The sequence below is a fragment of the Gordionus sp. m RMFG-2023 genome, chromosome 3 (assembly GCF_954871325.1).
Source record: "Gordionus sp. m RMFG-2023 chromosome 3, tfGorSpeb1-WG-v2, whole genome shotgun sequence".
NCBI lineage: Eukaryota > Metazoa > Nematomorpha > Gordioida > Chordodea > Parachordodidae > Gordionus > Gordionus sp. m RMFG-2023.
Window position 1 is genome coordinate 46,343,766 of NC_088777.1, and position 25,040 is coordinate 46,368,805.

At 27.4% G+C, this 25,040-nt stretch overlaps 1 protein-coding gene across 1 annotated transcript; it reads right to left on the bottom strand.

Annotated features, from left to right (window-relative positions):
• Positions 1-2,361: 2,361 nt before the first annotated feature.
• Positions 2,362-3,875, bottom strand: LOC135927045 (zinc finger MYM-type protein 1-like). The gene is made up of 4 exons (XM_065462982.1): positions 3,076-3,875; positions 2,740-3,029; positions 2,546-2,696; positions 2,362-2,407 (listed from the first exon to the last, which is right to left on the bottom strand). Exons 1-4 carry the CDS (start codon positions 3,873-3,875, stop codon positions 2,362-2,364), a joined length of 1,287 nt encoding a protein of 428 aa, XP_065319054.1.
• Positions 3,876-25,040: the final 21,165 nt, after the last annotated feature.

Here is a 25,040-nt window from a genome sequence, read left to right on the forward strand (position 1 = left end):
ACAGCAAATTAAGGATGCAAAAATCTATTCCTAACCCATTAATCATGTTTCCACATCTTTTAAGGCGGGTGACACAGATAAATAAAAATCACAATAATTACCTGCTCATCAAGGCCAGGTTAATATCTAAAAAACTGTATAACCTGAATGATAAATCCGTAATACGTCTGGCAATCTCTGACAATAAGGTCGCTCCCTACGATAAACTAACTTATCAAGCTCTTCTCCTAAAACACCATTCACACGATCTTAAGGATGAAAAACCGTATTACCATGAAGCTTAATCGCGGCCATTTATACCATATGCGACGTTGGAAAGACTATTTTCTCCTTCAAACGCGATTCCTCACCTGAGTTTAATGGGTTTCGCCCTATTCATAAAGGATCTAACCGCGCTTTACATCCCCTAACAATGCGATTACCGAACTTATCAACCGTATGCTTACTGGAGGCATACCACCAGCAATTATTCAACTCCTATGCGGAATTTAACTCATCGCTCTCCATAAATATATAAAGATATTCGCCCTATCGCTATTGGTGAACAAATGGGCCGATTAAAATCCTAGCTAGTAGTAAGCAGAATATTGTTCACAATATCCAATCATGCCCGAATCAATTAGGATTAAACTTAAAAGGTGAATGTGAAGTATCCCTTATGACCCGGATGTATCTAAAAACAGACCCCGACGTAGTGTTGTTAAACGGCTCGTTTTGAGCCGACTTTTAAAAACGGCTAACTCAGTATTTCATCCAGAATAATATAACGCAAGCCTGAAGATTTTGTTTGTAGAAGGAACAAAGGTTTGGACATCTATTATCGAAATCTCAAGGCTTATGCTATATTTTTCAGGCTAAAATATTGAGTTACACCACTACCCCGACGATATCCTAATTAAAATAGACTTTTCGAAAGCCATAACTCTCTAAGGCGTAGAGCGTTTCTAAATCCTACCTTCACCCTTTATCCACAATAATGGTGACCTATCTTGGTTACTTACAGGCTTTATCAACCAAATCTGACGGCATTGGCGTAAGGTCGCCTTCCCTTTTCGTTATGCGTTCATATCCTCTCTCATGTCTTGCGAGCCCATCATACATACAATCACAAAACATCCTGACCCCTTAGTTCTGCAGGCAATTGATCTACATAAGTCTCTCTCATTAGTCGATCCTCCTTCATGCAGAAGGACTGGGATAACCTTTTAGTTGGCAACTCCGTTGCATACCTTAAGTTGAGGCAGCGTCTACATGGCAGAAAATTTGATGGAGGCAAACCCCTCCAAAATCTACCCATACCCACCTAAAAAAAATCCTGCGGCCTTCGGCCGCGAAATTTACAGACCTACGATGGTATAGTGATTTTATTTAAAAAATCTTATCTGCCACCATTTATAACCTTACAACATAATTCTATTTACAATCTTTCAAGCCTATTTAGGGAAAAAAAATTTAAAAATTTGTAAGTGATAATGAACTTTTATTTAAATAATGCAATCTTTTCATAATTTGGTATTCACTTTATTTTCATAAAATATATATAAGTGAATTAAATGAGATAACATATTAATATTTCTATGAAAAAGATCTAAAATATTGTAGACGAATAAATTTAAAGAGGTATATTTAGCTTGATTCCACATAATTAAAAACATGTATTGTATAGAGCTATTATATAAAATATTAGAATAAAATGAATTATAGTATATTTTGCATTGAAATTATAAAATGTTAAATTAAATATACATTATTTAAAAGCCTATATATTCGCTGTGAAAAAGATACATTAATTATTTTATTAATAATTTGGATAACCTTATTGATGTTAAAGCAAATTGTGTTATAATATCATCAATTGTAAATTTTTCAAAAACATCAATTTCGCTGGATATTAACAGTAAATTTTCCAAAAATGTCCGAAATTTTATTCCGCATTCGAGTTTTGTTAATTTTTACTTTACTCATGGCTCTTTCGGCTGAACAGGAAGTTGTAGGAAGGGTTAATAAATATTTATATAATAAATTTAAATTTGAATAAGAATTTAATTGATTTAAAAGTCGGTATGGTAATATAAAAGAAAATTTTATCCATTTTTTTATTTTGGTCATGATTTCGCTGTTGATATTTTCTTTGGTAATTTGATCGTTTGCAATACCTTTAATTATACAATTACAAATAAAATATCAATAAATTACTTTCATCAATATATAACGCGTCATTCTTTTTAACTTTTAAAAGATCTTCGCAAAAAATGATTGATTGAGACTCCAAATATAAAGAGCGAAAATCATTATATTCATCAACAATGTTTTGGACATCCAATTGATAAGTATTACAAATTTTGGATATTTGCCATCCTTCTATTTTTTCATTATCCATAATTCCAGCGGGAGTAAAAATGGATATCTGTGATAAAAAATTTAAACAATCATAATTAAATCGATCATTTAGGTGATTAATTATTGCATTTAGAACAGGGAAAAATATTTCCATTCTATATCTATAATAATAAATAATAATTTAAATTTTTTTAATTTATTCAACTTGTTTTTTTTTTGTTCAACATAATTATTGAATTCTGTTTGATCCAATTTGAATATTGATTTCATATTATACAAATCAGTTATTACATTATTCTTTTTCAAAAAACTATTAGATAAGGAATGTAATTTTAAAAATATATTGTCTCCATTAGCTATATTTTTAAATTATTTATAGAAATAGTAACTAATATTAACCTTTTAGTTTTTGTAATTTATTTTTTGTATGTTGTATTAATTTGGTTACCAAAGCCAAATCATTACCAACTGCCTGCATTTCAATACAAGCCTCATGTGTACATTTCAATATTTCTTTCAAAATAAAAAGACTTAATATAAAATTTTCATCTTTAATTCTTGATAATAACCCATCGGCAATGGAAGAGGTGCTTGGGTCATTAGAATCTTTTAATTCAACTAATGATGCTAAAATATGTTCATAAACATCTAAAAAGATTTCTACAGATTTGTAGGATGATGACCAATTTCTGAAAATATATAAGTTTCAAGTTTCATTAAAAATATTTTATTTACCTTGTTGTGTTTTTAATTCTTTTAAGAGATTTCTTGGACTTTCTCATTTGATATTTAACAAACACACCTTGACGTCTAACTCCATTCATAAAATTATATAACTCATCTAATATTCCCATTGCCTTTTTCATTTCAATTTTGCATCCACAAACATGAGCAACTACTAAATTTAGCCGATGTGCATGGCACCAAATATAGATGGCTTTTGGAGCCACTTTCAATATTAAAGCCTGCATTCCTTTGTATACTCCTCTCATATTCCCTGCACCATCCATACTTTGTCCAACCAAATAATCAAGAGGAAGACCAAGATCATTAAACTTAGAAAAAACATGTTTTTTTATATTTTCCCCAGTGGTTTCTGATGTTGTAAAAACATGTATGATCCTTTCTACAGGATGTGGATGCAGATCATCTTCTATATACCGTACAAGCAAAGCTATGCATTCTTTTTTAGACACATCATATGTTCCATCTAATATGATGCTATAGGCACGATTCTCTTTAATTGTTTGAATAATGCCTTTTGTTATTTTTATCTTAATAATTTCAGTTATTTTTTTCACGTGGCCATATGACAGTAAATTTATATAAGGTCTCGAAATTTTATCTGATTTTTTTCTCCGCAATTTTTCGTTGTTATCCATGTATGCACGTAAAGTTGGAACCGTTTTTGTCATTAATTTTATGAGACACATAAAATTACCTTCATTCGAATTAGAACCCCAAAAGGCTATATTACATTTTATAAGGTACATAATGGCATTGATAATATTATGAACTATATTACGATTTTCCATGATTATATCAAGCTTATTTGAAATGATCTTGAATGCGTTTATTTGCAAGCCAAGTCATGTTTGCATATTCACAATCTTTATGAAGAGAAGATGCTTCGTGTCTCTCTAAGTCACGCTTTATGTTTTTCCAATTATTTACCCCATGTTGAGTGCAAAAAGTATTGGACTTAGGGCCACCAAACATAATACAATATAGACAAAAGACTTTGTCTAAAGTAGTGCTATAAGATAGCCAATTTCTGGGGTTAAGGGAACCATCTATATTAACCTTTCTATAATAGGTTATATTCATGCTCCTGTTTAAAAAGTAAAAAAAAATATATTGGTATAGAAATAATGGATGGGTAAAAATAATGAAAATAAATATTATTTAAAACCTCTTGTTAGTAACAGGATATTGAAATTTATTTGTACATGGCTGACAAGGGCCTACAGCAATTATGAAATTTATAAAAATATTTGTCATCCTAAATAATATAAAGTGAAAAGGGTCATTTGGTTCCTTTTTTTTGTATAGCTGGATAAGACTTGGACTTTGAATATCCTCATAATTTATTCCCTTCAAAAGTCATTATATAAATTTTATTTAAATATAATGCCTCATGCAAAGTAAGTGCCTCAATAGAACCGGGGATTGGATGAGGAGATAATACAATTTGTGAATCTTCAATATTGGAGATTTGCTATAAATAAAGAGTATAATTTGTTTACTTATGAAAAACTATTTTTAATATAATTTCAGCCAAATGGTCATTTTATTCTTAGCTACATTATTATTAAGTTAATCAATAAATGTTGGAAATATTTAAATGTCCTAATTTATTTTCTTCAAAAGTTATCATATAATTCGTATTTAAATTAAATACCTCATCATACAAAGTAAACACCTCACTGGAACTGGGGATTGGATGAGGAGATAATACAATTTGTGAATCTTCAATAACTGAGATTTTCTATAAATAAAGAGGAGTTTAATTTCTTTCCTTATGATAACTATATTTTTAATAAATTTTTAGGCAAATGATAATTTTTTTTAACTACATTATAATTAAGTTTTTAATAAATGTTTTAATTCTACATGAATACATGATTGAGAAAACAGGTATTAAAAATATTATGAAGTCCAACATAAAGTTATCAGGTTACAATGGAAAGATGATACAAGTAATAGGTAAAGCACAAGTGAATGTAGAATACAAAGGGAATTCACATATTTTGAACGCAATAATCATAAACATCAATATGACTTTGTTAGATCATGTAAAAACATTTTTAAAATATACTTGAAAGATTCATAGGCATGATAGATGCAGATTAATATAAAACTGCGATCACATGAAGAAATCATAAAACAATATTATAATGACTATAAAAATAAAAACAATATTAAGTATAAATAAAATTGTGAAATTCATGATGAAAGTATATTATCTAAAGAAATTCTAATAGCTAAATAAAACAATGATAATAAACATACCTAATATAACACATAATGTAAATAAAGGGGATGAAACTCACACAGATAACATTTTGAAAATAGTTGATTCCAAATCATATTTTATAAGATTTATATTTAAAAAAAGTAAAAGAATTTGAAGTCTTAATTCAATTAAAGATGAAAAGATTTAAATTTAAAAATTCCTAGAAATTAACATTACCTTATTTTACTACATTATATTAACTTAATAAGTTTTTTTAATACTTTGGTTTTAAATTATTATTATTAACTTATTAAACATATTGTTAAATTGAACTTTATAAAGTATATATAGATATAAAAATAGTGTGATAAACAGTTAAAAAACATTATATAATAATATATATAATTTATTTTCTCTATACCCTGACTACTTTAATATTAATATTATTCTGGTAAAATTTTAAATCAGTTTCTATTAATTCACAAATTTATAGTTACAATAATAAATAAAAATATTACTTTTTGGAAGTAAGATGTTATTGTCTTTTTTTGCAACGGTGTTTCAACTCCATTTGTGATATTATATGGAATATCACAATTTAAAGATAACCAATTATTATTATCTCTTTTGATGGCTACCTTTGTAAATTTCATATCAGCTGGCTTGACATGAGGATGTTTATGTTTATAATGTTCATGTATCTTGTCACTTCTTATTTTAGAAGTTTTGCAATTTTTAATATTGCACTTAACTTTAAATATGGTTTTGTTACTTGGCATCTAGAAAGAAATAATTATTATAATATAATTTTTTACATATTATGTTTTTTATTATTCTTTGCTTGCTGATATATGTTTTTATGCATGACTCAAAAAATTACCTAAAATTTATCCTTCTAAAATCTATAAATTTATTAAAAAACATAATATAAATATATTAACCTCTAAGAAAAGTACCAAATAGGAAATGTGTAAATATTAACTTGATAAAATGCTAAATGAAAATCGTTGACAAAGAAAATTTATATTATTTATTAATTGACAAATATCTTTACTTTAATTGCCATTTTTCAGAAAATCAAACGATAACCATCATAATCGTATCAATTAATGGATTAAAAAAAGATTATAATTCATATCAAAAATTACCCACCAAAAATCAATACCTACCCCCAAAAAAATAATGCCTACCCCCAAAAAATTAATATCAACCCCTTAAAATCGATACCTACCCCCAAAAATGCTAATATATTTTGGAGGCATTTGTCTCCTACCCCCCCCCCCCCCCGGCCATGTAGACGCTGAGTTGAGGAGCCAACCCGACTATTATCTATTCTCTCCATCACGAAACCTTGACCTACTACTAATGATGAGCTACAACACGCCATCGGTCTTAGACTTAATTGTGATATGGTAATACCCTATTATTCTATCCTCTGTAAAACTTCGGTCCAAAGGCCAATACTCGCTGCACTGCAAGCGCTATATAGGTAGATTCATTAAACAAAAATTCAATGTACTATTGCCAGGGCCTTGAAATATGTCGGCATCTCATCAACTATCGAACCTACTGGCTACAATTCCGATAATAAACGGCCTGATGGTTCTACCATGAGGCCTTAGAAGAGGGGGCAATTCTTAATCTGGAATATCTCATGCATCAATCCTCTTCCACTTTCCAATATAAATAGGTTGCTCTATTAGACCGAATAAATTCGTTAAATATTTGCCACCTCTTACTGCTAACTATACATTCCTGCCATTAATCGTCACGACTCTAACATCCTTCGGTTCTCATGCCCTGGTCTTTAAAGAGCTGGGAAAACGGATCACCGCTAGGACCGAAGATCCCAAAGAGGGATTCTACCTATGCCAAAGGTTAGCCCTAAACATAATAAAATGCAGCTATCCCAGCTTTATACTCTCAATGACAGAAACCCCCTAATTGAACATTTATGCATAGGAAAGACATAGGCTATTTAGCTCTCAATTATAACGTTGACGCTAAAAGGGAACTAGGATATCAATCAATAAAGGACAAATTAATGACTTTATTAAATTGTGATTTACTAATATTATATTTATTTTTTTGCGAAAAATTGTAAGAATTATAACTTATTTTATAATTTTAAAATCATTTTTGACTTTATACTAAGCTTTTCTATTAATTGAATGGTTAATTAATTAAATTGAAGTAATTCCTCAGAAAGAAAAAAAACTAATAAAATAAATATATGCTGAAGGCGGCAAATTTTTTAGAGGAGATATTGATTTTTGAGGGGAAGCCGAAGATCAACAATATCATTGCTATAATAAATGTATTAACAGCAATATATTTTGTCCTACTTCTTCCAAAAATTTAAATTAAACCACCAATAAATTTATCCTACCCCCCTTAAAGGCGCCTATCACCTACCCTTTCAGAAAAATTAGAAGTAAACTGTCCCTCCTTCTGACGCTCACGTAGACGCTGCTGTCAATTCTAAGTTTAGTTATACTGCATGGTAAAATTTAAAAATATTTTTAATACTATATTTTTTTAGTCTGCACTTTTTAATTTCCAAAGTTTACTAATTGTAATCGTATTAATTATTTGTACCTGTACATATATAAGACGATACTTTCCTTTAGAAAATAAAGCTGGGTATTTACTTGTTTAAATAATATATATATCAAAATTTTTTAGCATAAGAGGGGTATTTTGGAAGGCAGCTAGAATTGGTGAAAGAAAAAGTCAATATATATCATTTTTCTGTATTTGTTTGGGCGTTAGTATTATAATCTGGGGTAAAATTAATAATTATAAATTATTTTTTAAATTATTTTTAGACTAAATTTATGGAAAAACATTACTTTAAATAAAATGTGATATTATTGTATTTTCTATTTTTAAGTTTTAGTAATTTTTATAAAATCCTATAAGTCTATAAAAGTCTTATTTATGTATTTATCCAGATTTATATTTTGTTTATCATTTTACTTTCAAAATTTATCAAATTTAAATATGTTAATTTATTGTTGTTATACATAGAGAATTTGATAAAAATTATTAATCTATGCCTTTTTAAATATATTTAATTGCAAATTATGCATTTTAGAAATTATTAGAACTTCAAAGGTATCATATATAGATAATTTTTAATCTCAAGACAATAAAGAAAATTTATTAATAAAAATTTGAAATAAGAATGTGCCCCTTCTTAGACTTGTCACTTATCAAATAAATTTTTAGTTGCCATCCATTTTTTAGGCAATTAATATTTGAAAAAAATTATTGGCAAAACAAAAAACATTTTGTCTGACGTCTCTGTTAAGGAACTAGGAATTTTTTTTATAAAATGTTGATCTCATTTAAAAATTTGCACAATACCCCAATTTTAAAAGAAAAAATATCAAATACATGAAAATGAAAAAATAAAATTTTTTTAGGCCACATATATTAATCCAATATAACATGATTAGGTGATCGACTTTTAAAACTGTTTATAAGTTCAACTTTTCTATATTAAAATTGATAGTTCATTGAAGATAGAATTAATATTAATAAAGAAAAATTAATTTAAGAAATAGATTTTAAAAATTGATTAGCTATAATAGTGTCTGATTGAACACCACTATGTATGTGGCCTAAAGCTTACATTTTTTTCTTAAATAGAGGTATTTTTCAAAGACCTCATAGGCTGGACTAGTCACCAGAGGCCAGGTACCTAGGGAAAATTTTTTGGTGCTAAAAGCCTGTGCTTACAAATATTTTTTCCTGGGCCTGCACAATGCTTGATCATAAAATCAAGACCCTTGAAGGCCTTATAATTTTGTCTTATGCATTTATGCCAAGAATATTTCTGTTTGAGATTAGTTTTTTTATTACAAAAAGGTTAATCATCTTATTTAAAATTTGGGAAATGATCTGGTTGAATGTGCACTTTATTTTTAAATAATCTGATTTTTTTATAACATAATAATTTGAGGTTAATTTTATAATTAGGAAGTTTCGTATAAAATCAATAATTATGGCTACAATCTAGCTTTGACTAATTTTTTCCTTCAATACCCTTTTTTTGGCTCTGCAATGTTAGAATGGTTTATAGATATTTATATAAAATTAATAAATTTGGAAAATCAAATAAATTATTTAGTAATCAGTAATGTTAAATCTAAGAATGATTAAATATTTGCAGTATTTTCTTCACATTTACTTTCAATGGGATATAAATAATCAATACAAGGTACCTTCCTGGTCAGGCCCAGTCTGTAATAATTTCTTATTGGCCCAGGCTCATATTTAATATTTAAAAACAAAATTAAACCCTATAATAGGTTTTATAAAATTTGCCAAGCCCATAATCAGAAGTTTAATTTACTATATTAAATTAAAATAAATAATATTTAATATTTAGGCAATCATTTTGGTTTGCATAAATTTATTATTATTAGAAGAAAAAAATTACAAAATTTTTGCTAAATATAAATTTTAAAAAAATTTCAAAAACCTAGGCCCAGGCCCTGAAGATCTATGGTATAAATATTATTATAATAAATTTACAATTATGCAAATTACATCATTGGATTTGGCCATCTTATAAATTGTTCCAAATTCAATTTCTTTGCATTTGTGTTAAAAGGAACATAGCTCTCTAATATCGTTTTTTATACACTTCTTTTCATATAACCCTTTTGGATTAAAATCATATTATTAGACATAACACTAAGTTGTCTCTTACGCATCTACATTAGTAGCAAGGGTAGACGCCATGCCTCTTATTTCTCAAAGAAAGGTTGTACGTAGGCATCTAAGAGTTATAGGACGAAGTAATAATAAACAATATTTGTAAATGGAGAGCAAAATTATTGGGAAAATGAACTTTAATTTATTAATAGATATTTATTTCGATTTTAATGTTTGAATTAGAATTTAAATCATTCATTTTCAGTTAACATTTAACTAAGCATTGATATTTAGATTTTGTTACTCCTCTCCACATGATGCACTGAAATAATTTTGGTTGAACCTGAACGCTGTTTAGAAGATTTTTGCGAACGACAACTGAGCCCCACTTCAAGGCAAATTTGGTGCATTTCATATTATTTTATTAAAATAACATTTTAAAAAAATATGTAAATTTTTTAATATACAAAATAATTATAAACCATGGAAATATTAAAGGTAAAAAGATTCTCGTATTCATTCATAAATTTATTAAAATTATCTATCGACAAACAATTAACAGATTCGATGTAACTCTGAACCAGTGTTGTATCCCAGTTTTGTTGTCTATATGATCGTAATAAACAGAACCGCCACCGATCTCATACGGAAAATAGGGGTGCTCAATAAATTGTGTATGAATATTAATGATGTGGGCAGCTGATTTTCTCAAAAAAATAAGGATGTTGGTGGTTAGAGATATTATTTCCATTTATCCTTTATAATAAGTCATTTTCATATATAGCTCTAATTTTTGATTCTTGATGTGAAATATCCAAGTTGATCTCGAACTGTACTAAATCTTGCATGTATTAAAATTATTTTTTAAATAGGAAGAAAACTTCCTGGGAGGAGGTAAAAGCAAATATTATCCGAAAAACAATGTATATGTGATAATAACAAATTAATTTTATTATCAAATAATATATATCAGGCCCACTTTCGAAAACTATTATGGTTCAAAGAACTAAATTATAATAAGAATATAAGAAGGATAACTTATAAGGAAATCTACTAAATTTAGATATTTTTCAGATGATATCTTAATTTGTAGAGAAGCCAATTAATTTCTACATCTTTCTAAAATTTGAATCTATAGTTCAAAATCTCCCATATTATCTTAAAATGTTTAGGTTGCTTGCTTTGCTTATATAAAGGTATATAATATAAAGATTTTTTTAGAAAAGTGGTGATCAAATCAAATGTGAAATCAAATTTTTTTGATATTTATCTGAAGCCTTATTCCCTCTTTCCCCACACCGAAATATTTCCCTTATATATTATAATGCCTAAATACTCATAACTCTGTAACTAATACAAGGTTATAGAACTTTATTTATTAAATCAACATTTTTATAAAGTTGTTTTACCTAGAATTTATAATAAAATATAATGTATATATAGGTTATCGCTCTCTGTTTATGATAAATGAAAGAAGTTAGGTTAAATTGGTTTAGACAATACAATATGTTTTTAATTGAGAAAATATCAAGACTATCTTACGTTCTTGATATATATTTATCATATAAATATCCTAGTTTTTCTGCCATTAAACCTCTAAGTGCGGGGTTACCGAAAACTATTAGATAAGGATAAATGAAATGCTTAAGAACTAGAAATACATAAAAGATTATGTAATATTTAGAGTTACAACTTTTGTCGAATATTGTGCTCAATCGTAAGAGATGTCATTATCATAATCGGTATTGAAAAAAGTGATTGTGCTCAACACGCTAGCGATAATGACAAAATTACGTAATCTTGTATTTCATTTGATTACCCATCGATACACTAGCATCTAATACAATGTTAGTGGTAGGAATAATTTTCGATGTCATATATATTTATATTTTTTATATATAAATAACCATTGCAAATTAATGATCATTTACGCAGGGTAATATGATAGCCACCACTAACGTAAATATATTTTACATGTTGAAGAAGGCTTTAAATTTTTCATTCTCCCGAATAGAATATTTCCTTTTGAAGATTTTTTGCCATTTCTAATATGATAAATATTCTTGTTAATTAGATAATGTAAAGACGTTATAATGGATGCCACTAATATAGATAACATTATATATCCGTCCCTATTTGATTCTTTATCTAAAATTGTATCTTGTAAAAAATGGGATATTTAATCGCGATAAAGCCTCTTACCGACATGACGGCCATCACGAGTTTTTAAAAGAATCCCTACTGACAGGAATAACTTTGGATGATATATATTTACCCTTTTTATATATAAGGTACCATGGCAGATTAAAAATCATAATGAAAATACAAGGCAACATGATACCCACCACACCAACATAAATTTATAATACACGTTGCAGAAGGCTTTGGATTTTTCCTTCGCATAAAATCGGAATGTGGTAATGATACAAAATAATAAGACTTAAAACCTACCAGATCAGGTAATATCGGCACTGAAAGGTAGTTTTAGTTAAATTGCGATAGTTAAAAACAGCTTGTATGTAATCCATAAAATTTTGGTGTATATATATATATATGAAATTTATGAAATTAAATAGGAATTACATTGATATTATCATAAAATAATGTATTATTTATTCGTTGAATTTTATTTATCATAGGAGTCAAAAATTAACAAATAATCTGATTTCTTTATTAAAAACGAGCCAAAAATTAATAATTGATATTAGAACCCTTATTTTAAAAAGTAGTGATGTTAAACGGCCCTGTTAAGATTTTAGCCAAAATAATAATATGTAAGCCTCGAGATTTGGCAAATAGAGGTCCAAACCTTTCTTCCATCTATGAGCAAAATCTCCAGGCTTGCATAATATTATTTTGGCTAAATCTTACTCGGGTCGTTTTTGTCGTGTAACAACACTATTAAAAAGGTTAAAATGATTGAATGTTAATATAATAAATCTTTATCGCCATAAAAAGTAAAATTCTCACATATTAAAGAAAGAAAAAAAGAATTTTAATATCCAGGAAGGTGAAGGGGCTAGAGGGTCAAAACCTTTCCCCGATCAAAAATATTTTTTTAATTTTAAGTAAAAACAAAAAAAATTAAATGTACGTTATAGGCTCAGAAGTGTCCTGAACAAAGTGACCCGGGAAAAAACCCGGGTAAAAAAAATACATCGGACAAAAATACCCAAATCAATTTTCTTAAATATTAAGAAAAAGGGGAAAGTTTTCTTATAAAAACATTAAATTCTTTATCATCTATATTTCATTCTTCTTAAAAATTATTTAGCTAATGGTAATGCGCAATCGTTGTGTATTTTTACACAAATTTTTATAAATAACCATGTACATATGTGGAGTACTTGGGAAATGTTTCGATGTTGGCTCACTGGGTGACCTTCTATTTTTTTAGGGGCAGTCAACCTATATCAGAGACCAGCAGGGCCGGGCCGTACCAGCCTGGCCGAATATTTTAAAACTAAATATTTTGAATCGCAAGCATTATCTTAAAAATAATTATATTAATATATTATATGTTAAAATCCGGGCCTGGCCAAATTTTTTTTTCCGGGTTTGACCAAAAATTTTTTTACTGCCCCCCCCCCCACCAGTAACGCTACTGCCATAAATATTATTTAGCATAATTATTTATAAAATAATTTGATGAGCTTGGGCTGGGCTTGCGAAAATATTTTGAGGCTAATGGCCTGAAATTATAAATTTTTTATGGGCTTGGTAATAAAAGCAAGGTCCATGAAGGTCTGGTATTTTTGTCAGATATCCTTTGTCCAGAATATTTCTGTTTGTGATTTGTTTTTTTTTAATTCCAAAAAGGTTAATAATCTTATTTAAAATTTGGGCAATGATCTGGCTGAATGTGACTTGTTATTATTTTTAAATCCTTTTTTTTTGTTAAAATAATATAACAAAAAAAATACATACTCATTATTTTTAAATAATCGGATTTTTTTTTATAACACAATAATTTGAAATTGGTTCATTTTATAATTAAATTATATAATTATGGATACAATGGTAAATAACCAAAAAAAGATAATATTTGATACCCTTTTCGAAAAATTGCTTAACCCAATCTTTTTAACAGAAAATAAATATTAGCCTTAATCATTGAATATTGGCAGAGCCCTAACTTGAATATTGTTATATATATATTTTTTAAATTTACTAAAACCATTAGCACATAAAAATAATGACAGTTGCTTTCAATTCTGATGCAATTATATATCAGTAGATTGTTATCAATTTGGTTACCTTCTATCACCCATGAGCTCTAAATTTTAATGCCACCTAGGTGGATACCATATGATGCATACACTCCCCCCTCCTTCATAAAATGTTATGGTAACTTAAATTTTTTAAGCTGCTGTGTTTTTTAGTCAGTTTCTAATTTTTTATATTCCTCATTATACTCCTTCGGTTGTGCAATGTTAAGATGGGTAATTTATATAAAATTATTAAATTTTGAAAACCAAATAAATTATATAGTAATCGGAAATGAAAAATTAAAGAATGATTAAATATTTGCAGTAATGTCTTCACATCTGCTATCACTGAGATCTAAATAATTGATGCATAAGGTTCTGTAATAATTTTTTTTAATGGCCCAGTCCCATATTTAATATTTTAAAAAATTCAAGCCCATAATAAGTTCAAAAATTTTACCCAAACCCATATTCGAAAATTTAATTTATTGTATTAAATGAAAATAAACAATATTTAGGTGTATCTAGGCAATCATTTTGGTTTGCATTACTGAAATTTATTATTGAAAGAAACAATTTTTGAAAATTTTTGCTAAATTTAAATTTAAAAAAATTTCAAAAACCCAGGCTCATTAGAAAGTATAAGAGATAGATATGGCCATGGGCTGGTCCTTGAAGGTATCTGGTATAAATATTGCTATAAAAAATTTACAATTATGCAAATTATATCATCGAATTTGGCCATCTTGTAAATTGTTCCAAATTCAATTTCAATGTATTTGTGTTAGCTCTCTAATATCGTTTTTTTATACAAGTTTTTCATATAACCTTTTTGGAGTAAAATCAAATTATTAGCTAAAAGCTTGGCTAAGCAATTATGGAGTTGACCAAAGCTAGGTAATTTAACAACATTAAATGGTCTCAAGCATCTACATTAGTGGCAGGGGTAGATGCCATGCCTCCAATTTTTTAGAAGGAAGGTTGAGGGTAGTAGAACGATATGGTGAAGTAAAAATAGAAAAAATTGTAAATGGAGGGCAAAATTATTTGTAAAAAGCAGAGTTGTTAAACGCTACTTTTAAAAGTAGCGCGCTACCGCTATCGCTATTTGTCAAAAAAAGTAGTTCGCTATTAGTTACATTTTTTTTAAAGTAGCTCTACTTTTTATAAAAAAAATTTACAAACAAATTATTTATTTTTTGCTTATAATGTTATTGTATAGTAAATATATAAAAATCAACAATTATAAATATTAAAATATAGTTAGTTTTGATTATAAAAAAATTTATGCAATAAAAATAAATATTTATGGTAATTTGTTGCATTTTAATAATAAAATCATTTCAATATTATCATCCCCAAGTCTAGAACGACGATCAGAAAGTATAAGTTTTGCCTTACTAAATAATCTCTCGACACTAGCACTTGGTAAGGGCTTATTTAATCTTATATACATATTTTTAATATAAGATAGATTATCAATAATTTTATTTTCAAGTGCATTGTATGTCTGGCATCCTATTATCATTTTGAGGGCTAATGCCACAGATCTTCTTTTTAAAGTCCTAGGGCCTAGCCAAAGGTCTGTGATTCCCAAATAAAGCTCAAAAATATTTAATTAAACCATTTAAATATAAATAAGTTTTTAACTTCTGTTATGTGTCCAATCTGCCGTGATACATATATATGATAGCTCTGATAACTCTTACTAATAGAACATCTTTCATCATTTTAAAGTTATCTGCTATTTTATTCATTAGTGTCTGGCGGCATAAAATCATTGTACCAGGGGATAGAATTTTAATCATCAGGGTAAATGATGGATTATCAACCAAGGACAATGGCTGAACTGTATAAATGATAAAATCAACAATAACTTTATCAGCCAATGAGGAATGCGCAATTAATTTGGTTTGAATTAAATTGAATTAGTCTTTTTGGATGTAGAGTCGCCTATACCAAAATTATTTAGATGTTTTATTCATTTCCTTAAAACTCATGAACAGTCTTATAAAATAAATATTATAAGAATGTAGAATGACAATTTACCTTTAGGTGTTTCTTGAGGTTATTACTGGAGAAATATTTTTTTTTACATTTTAAACAAATAAATTTGAAGCCAATTTTAGATTATATATTTATTTAAAAAAAATTTGAAATTTAGGGAATGGGAAATTTGTATTATAGCTATTAAGAACATTTTCTTCCCTGGTATCTTTCATTTCGTTAATATCATTGTCTGAATCACTTTCAACGATTATCCATAGGCGATGACATTTTAAATTATTAACACGTGATTTTGGGTTTATAATACAAATAAAAAAATTATTTACAAATTGAAAATATATTTCAATTTCAAAATTAAATAATAAATCATATTAATTATGATATTATATTTAAATTTTCATGTTTATACTTACCTTCATTATATTATTTAAAAAGTAGCGCGCTAAAAAATTAAATAATTACAAAAAAAGCAGCCGCTATTAGCTATAGCTACCAAAGCTACTTTAACAACTCTGGGTAAAAATCTAATTTATTAATAGATATTTATTTCGATTTTAATTTTTGAATTAAAATATAAATCATGCATTTCCAGATAACATATAGTAGCACTAATTCTCGGATTTAGTTATTCCTCTCCTTATGATGCTCCGAAATTTTAAGATTTTTGCACACGCCAACTCAGCCCCACTTCACAGCAGGTTTTGTGCATTTAAAATCATTATAAACTAATGAAATACTAAAGGTAAAAGAAAAACAACCATTTCTCATATTCATTAATATATTTGTTAAAATTTATTCATTGGCGAAGATAATATTAAGAAATTAGATGTAACTCTCAGCCAATGTTGCATCCCAGTTTTGTTGTCTATATGATCGTAATTTATGCAGAACCGCCACTGGTCTCGTGTGGAAACTATAAAGTAATGCTCAATAGATTTAGTATGGATGTTAATGATATTGGCAACTGATTGTCCCGAAGAAATAAGGACACTTAAGGATAGAGAAATTATTTCTATCCACCCTTTTTGATAAGTTTTATAGCTTTATTCAAAGGCGAGAAGCAATAAAATATCGAAGTTGCTCTCTAGCTGTACTAAATCTTGCTTGTATTAAAATTATTTTTAAATAAGTAGAATACTCCCGATGAGGAGTTAAAAGCAATATTATCCAAAAAGCAAAGTTTCAATATATGTGATATTAATAATTTTATAATCAAATTTATCAGCTTCACTTTCGAAAACTATTATTTTTTTCAAAGAACTAAATTATAATAAGAATATAGGAAGGATAACTTATAAGGGATTCAACTAAATTTGGATATTTTACAGCTGATATCATAATTAGGAGTGAAGCCAATTCATTTCTATATCCTTTTAAAATTTGAATCTATAGTTTAAAATATCCCGTCATATTTATTTTCTTAAAATGTTTAGATTGCTTGCTCTACTTATATAGGTATATAATGATTTTTTTTAAAGTGATGATTAAATCAAATGCGGTGGCAAATTTTTTTGATATTTATCTAAAGCTTTATTTTCTCTTTCCCCACACCAGAATAATTCCTCTGTTATATCAATCTTATTTATTAAATCAATTTTTTTAGAAAGTTATATTACATAGAATATAATGTGAAATGTATTCGTTCTGTTAACTATGATAAACTAAGGAAGCCGAGTTAAATTGGTTATAACAATACACGTTTTGTTTTTAATTGATCAAGTTAAGACTATAGTTCTTATATATTTATCATATAAATATCCGAGTTTTTCAGACATTAAACTTCTAAGTGCGGGATTACCGAAAACTATTAGATAAGGATAAATGAAATGCTTAAAAATTAGGAATAGATAAGCTAGTATGTAATAATTAGAATAACAAATTTTGTCCAAAATATTGTAATCAATCGTAAGGGATGTAATTATAATAGGTATTGAAAAAAAGAAAGTGATTGTGCTCAACACGCTGGCGATAATAGCAAAATTACGTAACCTTGTATTTCTCATTGTACATCTCGATTCACTAGCATCTAAGTCAATGTGAGTGGTGTCAGGAATAATTGTCGATGCCATATATTTATATTTTTTATATATAAAGTACCAAGTTTGCAAATTAAAAATCATTATAATTACGCAGGGTAATAAGATGGCCATCACCAACGTAAATATATAGTACACGTAGAAGAATTCTCTAAATTTTTCATTATCCCTAATAGAGTATTTCCTTTTCAACATGTTTTGGTCATTTTTGATAAGATAAATATTCTTGTTAATAAGATAAGGTAAAGAAGTTATAATGGATGCCATCAATAAGGATAACATTATAAATCCGTCCCAATTTGATTCTTTATCTAAGAATTTGGCCTTGTAAAAAATGGGATATTTTATGGCGATAAAACTTCTTACCGACATGACGGCCATTAGAAAATGGGATAAAAACAAAAAATTGTAAAGTAATATTTGTCTACATTTGGCACTTAACATCACTTCCAACAGATTCATTTCATGGTAAAAACACATTCTGCGATCACGTAAAATCCAACTAACCCTGTAGGCGCTGATAATACAAATTATAAGACTTAAAACATGTATCCAGATCAGGTAATATCTGCATTGGAAAGTGTAAAGTAATTTAAGCGATTTGCAAAAAGAACCTCTAGTCCCGGGTAGTAATGCATAGAGAACCAGAGCGTTTCCTAGAAACCCGATAAAGGTCAGCAAGCCAATAATGATAAGTATGGTCTTGCCGGATAAATAAGAGGCATCCAAATTTTTATTGTCAAGGGTCAGATCTGTAAAATTTGTTGATACGCTGTTGGTAAAAATTGTGAATATGTAATCCATACAATTGTTGCAGGTATTTAAAATTTATTGAATAAATATAATGAACTATATAAATGTTTATACATTATTTATGCTGATTAATTCATTTAATTATTGGTAAAACCTGAAATAATTTTAAAATTAATTTTCCTAATTATTTTATTTTTTAAAATAATTAATTTTATTTCTTTATAAATCAAAAGTCAAAATTTGACAATTGATTTCTATATAAAAAAGAGTCAAAAAAAATTAGCAGATAATTATTATAATATTACTGGTGTAGAATTTTAAAATGAAAAGGTTAAAATACAGTTTATAAACATAATAACACGTTACCCCAAAATTCGCATGTGTTATAGGTTAAAAATATCAATTTAAATATGAAAATTGTCAATCGAAAGCAAAATACTCTAAAATGAAAGGGTTATTTTTTTTGTTGTCAATTTGAAGATTCTGAAAGTGATTTTTCTTTGGTTATTTTTAATTCTCTATTCTTTTTTATTTTTAACTTTTTACGATCTCTTTACGCCATTTTTAATCTATTTTCGTCATCTTTTCTCAATTTTTTCCTTCTCATATTTGATATTTCCTTTTTATCTAAATTCGAGCTCGGCCCAACTTTAAATATTTCATATTTATTAATTATTCCAATAGCTAATCATAAAAAAAATGAGATAATTAAAAAATACCTATTTGTTTTATGATCATCTGCCGTTATTGAGTTTAAAATTTTTTTTAACAATATTTGACATTATATAACTTTCAAGGTCTACCATTATATAAAGAAATTTAAATGACTCTTCTAGCTCAATTATATCCAAAGATATTAAAATCAAAGGGAACATTTTTTCGACATTTAGAACCCCATATCTCAGCCGCTGTTTGGAGATGAAAGATTTTTTATTTTTTTTCTTACTTTTAGCATATGCAACCTTTAGTAAAAATTTCAGAAATATCTGAAGAGGTCTGATTGATATCCATGTTGATTTGTCATGGAATTTACCATATATATGTATTTGCCCTGTTAAGATAACAAAGGAAGCCCAGTTAAATTGGTTAAGTCAATAAAAGTTATGTTTTTAATTGATCAAGTCTATTTTAAGTTCATAATATCTACCATATACATATCCTAGTTTTTCCTACATTAAACTTCTATATCCTTAGTAAGAGTTAGATGATCAAGTAATTGGAATAACAACTTTTCCCGAAAATATTGTGCTCTGTTTTAAGAGATTTCATTATGATAACCGGTATTGAAATAAGTAAATGATTGTCAATACCCTGGCGACAGGAAGAATAGACCACGTGATTCCGATAATATACATATATTAAAATGTAAATGAGTCTTCTTGCATTTTAATAAATTTTGGTCGTTTTTAGCAACTTAGACTGTTATTTCGATAACTGATATATGTTTTGGCTGTGTCTATGGTTAACCTTTTAAAAATCGGCTCAAATAGAGCCGTTTAACAACGCTACTCACAGAGTTGGGCAATTCCGCGAATACTTGTATCTAAGATTCAAGATCCTTTTGTATCTTGTATTTAGTATCTCTTTGACATTTTTAATAAGATACTGGTATCTGTATCTAAGATCTTTTATTCTGGATAGAATCGTGTATTCTTTTTATTTTCTTGACTTATACAGACGGATTCTTTTTAGTATTCATGTTTAAAAATTTTACATATCACATATATCTTATTTTCTTCGGGAAATTTTGTATTAATTTCCTTATTTTTTTCCTCCACATTTTAAATATATTGATAATAAAATAGCTGGAAAAAATTTATAACTCATATTAAGATAGATAGATAAACAATAACAACACCTAAACGAAATAGGTAAACATTGTATTTTATCTATTTTATTAAAAATAACATGTTTTATAATATATACCTATACATTTTCAAAATTACACTTGGTATTAAAAAAATTCAAAATTTGAGAGGAACTCTTCAAATTTTTCAGCGGGCTCGAGCCTCTGCGCCACCCCCCCCCCCCTTTACGCAACTGCCATTAGTATTATTTCAACATCAGCATATATGAAATAATTTAATGAGCTTGGACTGGGCAAGGTTGGGCAAAATTTTTTGAAGATGCCTGTGCTTATAAATTTTTTTTGACCCTGAGCCTCGGCCATGTTTGATAAAATCAAGGCTAATGAAAGTCTGGTATTTTCGTCTGATACCTTTATGCCCAGAATATTTATGTTTGGTTTTTTTTTAATTTCCAAAAAGTTTATCATCTTATTTTAAATTTGGGTAATGATCTGGCTGAATGCGACTTGTTATATAATTTTAAATCCTTTTTATGTTGCAAAATTATATAACAAAAAATAAATACATACTCTTTATTTTTAAATAATCTGATTTTTTTTTATAACGCAATAATTTGAAATTTGTTTCGTTTACAATTTTGCAAATTATATCATCGAATTTGGTCCTTGTAAATTGTTCCTAATTTCATTTCTTTGTATTTGTGTTTAACTTATAAAAGGAACATAGCTCTCTGAATATCGTTTTTTTAAATAAGTTTTTCATATAACCTATTGGATTAAAATCAAACTATTAGGCTAAAAGCTTAGCTATGCCATTATGGAGTTGACAAGTTAGGTGTTTAACAAAATTAAATTGTCTCACGCATCTATATAATGGCAAGGGTAGACGCCATGCCTCTAATATTTTCGAAGGAAGGTTGAGGATAGGCATCTAAGAGGGACGGAATAAAAATATACAATATATGTAAATGTGGAGGGAAAAATTATTGGTAAAAAGGACTTTAATAGATATTTATTTCGATTTTAATGTTTAATTAAAATTTAAATCACCATTTTCAGATAACATTTAACACTATAAGTACTAATTCTTAGATTTTGTTATTACTCTCCTTATGAGGCCCTGAATGATTAAACCTGAACCTTGTTTAGAAGATTTCTGCACACACCAACTGTGCCTCACTTCAAAGCAGGTTTGGTGTATTTAAAATCATAATTTAAATATTTGAAATATATATATATTTTTTTTATTTATTAAAATATTTATATAATATTTTTTTAAAAAATAATATTTTTAATATAAAATACACAAAATAATTGTAAGCTATAAGATAAATTGAATAATTCATAAATTATCTGTCGACCGAAAATTACAATTTAGAGTTTCGATGTAACTCTGAATCAATGTTGAGCTTGTATGTTAATAATGTGGGCAGCTGATTTTCTGGAAGAAATAAGGACACTTGCAATTTTTTTGAAGGTAAAGTAGTCTGAGGGATAGGTCCTTTTCATATATAGCTGTAATTTTTATTCAAAGGCGATAAGCAATCTTGATGAGAAATATCGAAGTTGATCTCGAGCTCTACTAAATTTTGCATGTATTAAAATTATTTTTTAAATGGGAAGAATACTCTGTGGGAGGAGTTAAAAGCAAATTTCATCCGCAAATTCAAGTTTCAATATACGTGATAATTAATAACAAATTAATTTTATAATCAAATAATATATATCAGCCCCACTTCCGAAAACTATTATGGTTCTAAGAACAAAATTATAATAATAAGGGAGGATAACTTATAAGAGAATCTAATAAATTGGATTTTACTGCTGTTCTGCTTTTAGATTGCAAATCTTATATTGCTGATAGTTTCAGCTAATATAGGGATTTTTTTTAAAGTGATGATTAAATCAAATGCGAAGTCAAATATTTTTGAATATTCTGTAATAAATATAAGGTGATATAATCTTATTTATTAAATCAACATTTTTAGAAAGTTGTTTTACATAGAATTAATAAAATTTAATATATATATTCGCTCTATTAACTATGAAAAACAAAGAAAGCCGGGTTAAAGTGGTTAAGACAATACAAGTTATGTTTTTAATAGAAAATATTAAGACTATCTTAAGCTAATATATATCTGCCATATAAATATCCTAGTTTTTTCAACATTAAACTTCTAAGCGAGGGGTTACCGAAAACTATTAGATAAGGATAAATGAAATGCTTAAAAATTAAGAATAGATAAGCGAGTATGTAATAATTAGAGTAACAAACTTTGTCCAAAATATTGTAATCAATCGTAAGGGATGTAATTATAATAGGTATTGAAAAAAAGAAAGTGATTGTGCTCAACACGCTGGCAATAATGGCAAAATTACGTAACCTTGTATTTCTTATTGAACATCTCGATTCACTAGCATCTAAGACAATGTGAGTGGTGTCAGGGATAATTGTCGATGCCATATATTTATATTTTTTATACATAACGGACCAAGTTTGCAAATTAAAGATCATTATAATTACGCAGGGTAATAAGATGGCCATCACCAACGTAAATATATAATACACGTTGAAGAAGGCTTTAAATTTTTCATTCTCCCTAATAAAGTATTTCCTTTTCAACATGTTTTGATCATTTTTAATCAGATAAATATTCTTGTTAATAAGATAAGGTAAAGACGTTATGATGGATGCCACCAATAAGGATAACATTATAAATCCGTCCCAATTTGATTCTTTATCTAAGAATTTGACCTTGTAAAAAATGGGATATTTAATCGCGATAAAACTTCTTACCGACATGACGGCCATCAAAAAATGGGATAAAAACAAAATATTGTAAATTAATACTTGTCGAAATTTGGCAATTAACATCACTTCCAAAAGATTCATTTCAGTTAAACACAATATACGATCATTTCGAATCCAACGAAATCTGAAAGCGGTGATAAAACAAATTATAAGACTTAAAACATGTATCCAGATTAGGTAATATCTGCACTGGAAGGTGTAAAGAGTTTTAAGCAATTTGGCAAAAGAACCTCTAGTCCCGGGTAATAAAGCATAGAGAACCAGAGCGTTTCCTAGAAATCCGATAGAGGTCAACAAGCCGATAATGATTAATAAAATATTGCGGGATAAGTTTATGACCTCCAATTTTTTATGATTAAGAGTCAAATCTGTAAAATTTATAGTTGAGACGCTATCATTAAAAATGGTGAATATGTAATCCATAATTGTAATACGTAATTAAAATTTATTGAATAAATATAGTGAACTATATAAATGTTTATATAATAAAATAATACATTATTTAGGCTGATTAATTTTATTATTTCTTAGTAAAATCTGAAATAATTTTAAAATTAATTTTCTAATTATATTATTTTTTTAAAAATTAATTTGATTTCTTTATAACAAAAATAAGAGCCAAAAATTAACAATTAATTAAATTTCTATATAAAAATAAATGAGTCAAAAAAAAATTAGCAATTAATTAATATAATATTACTTGTGTCCTATTTTAAAATGGAAAGATTAAAATAGTTTATAAACATAATAACACTTTACCCTCAAACATAAAAGAAAAATTCAATAAAATTAATTATAAAGGGTCTCCTATTCAAAAAAAGGCAAAGTCCCCATTAAAATATGAAAGTGTCAATCGATAGGAAAAGGTTATTTTTTTTTGTTGTCATCTTAATAATCCTGAAATGTCACTTTTCACTAATTTTTGGTTATTTTTAATTCTCTTTTCTTTTCTTTTCTTTTCTTTTCTTTTCTTTTTTATTTTTTCTTTTTGAGATCTCTTTACGCCATTTTTAATATACTTTTGTCATCTTTTCTCAATTTTTTCTTCTCATTTTTGATATTTCTTTTTTATCTCCTAAACCTGCTCGGTTCAACATAAAATTTTGCATATTTATTAATTATTCCTATAGCTATTTATTAAAAAAATTTGATAGAATTATAAAATACCGATTTGATTTTATGATATTTTCTGATTTGATTTTATGATATTTTCAGATTTGATTTTATGATATTTTCTGATTTAATTTTATGATATTTTCTGATTTAATTTTATGATATTTTCTGCAGGCGCGTACGCAGTGGGGGGGGGGGCAGAAGGACAACTCCCCCCCCCCCCCCCCCCCCTTAACCCCCCCAGCCAAAAATGCAGATGCCGGATTATATCTTTCAAAAATATTATTGTTAATATTAATTTATATTTGTTAATATTTATATATATATAATTACATTTATTTAT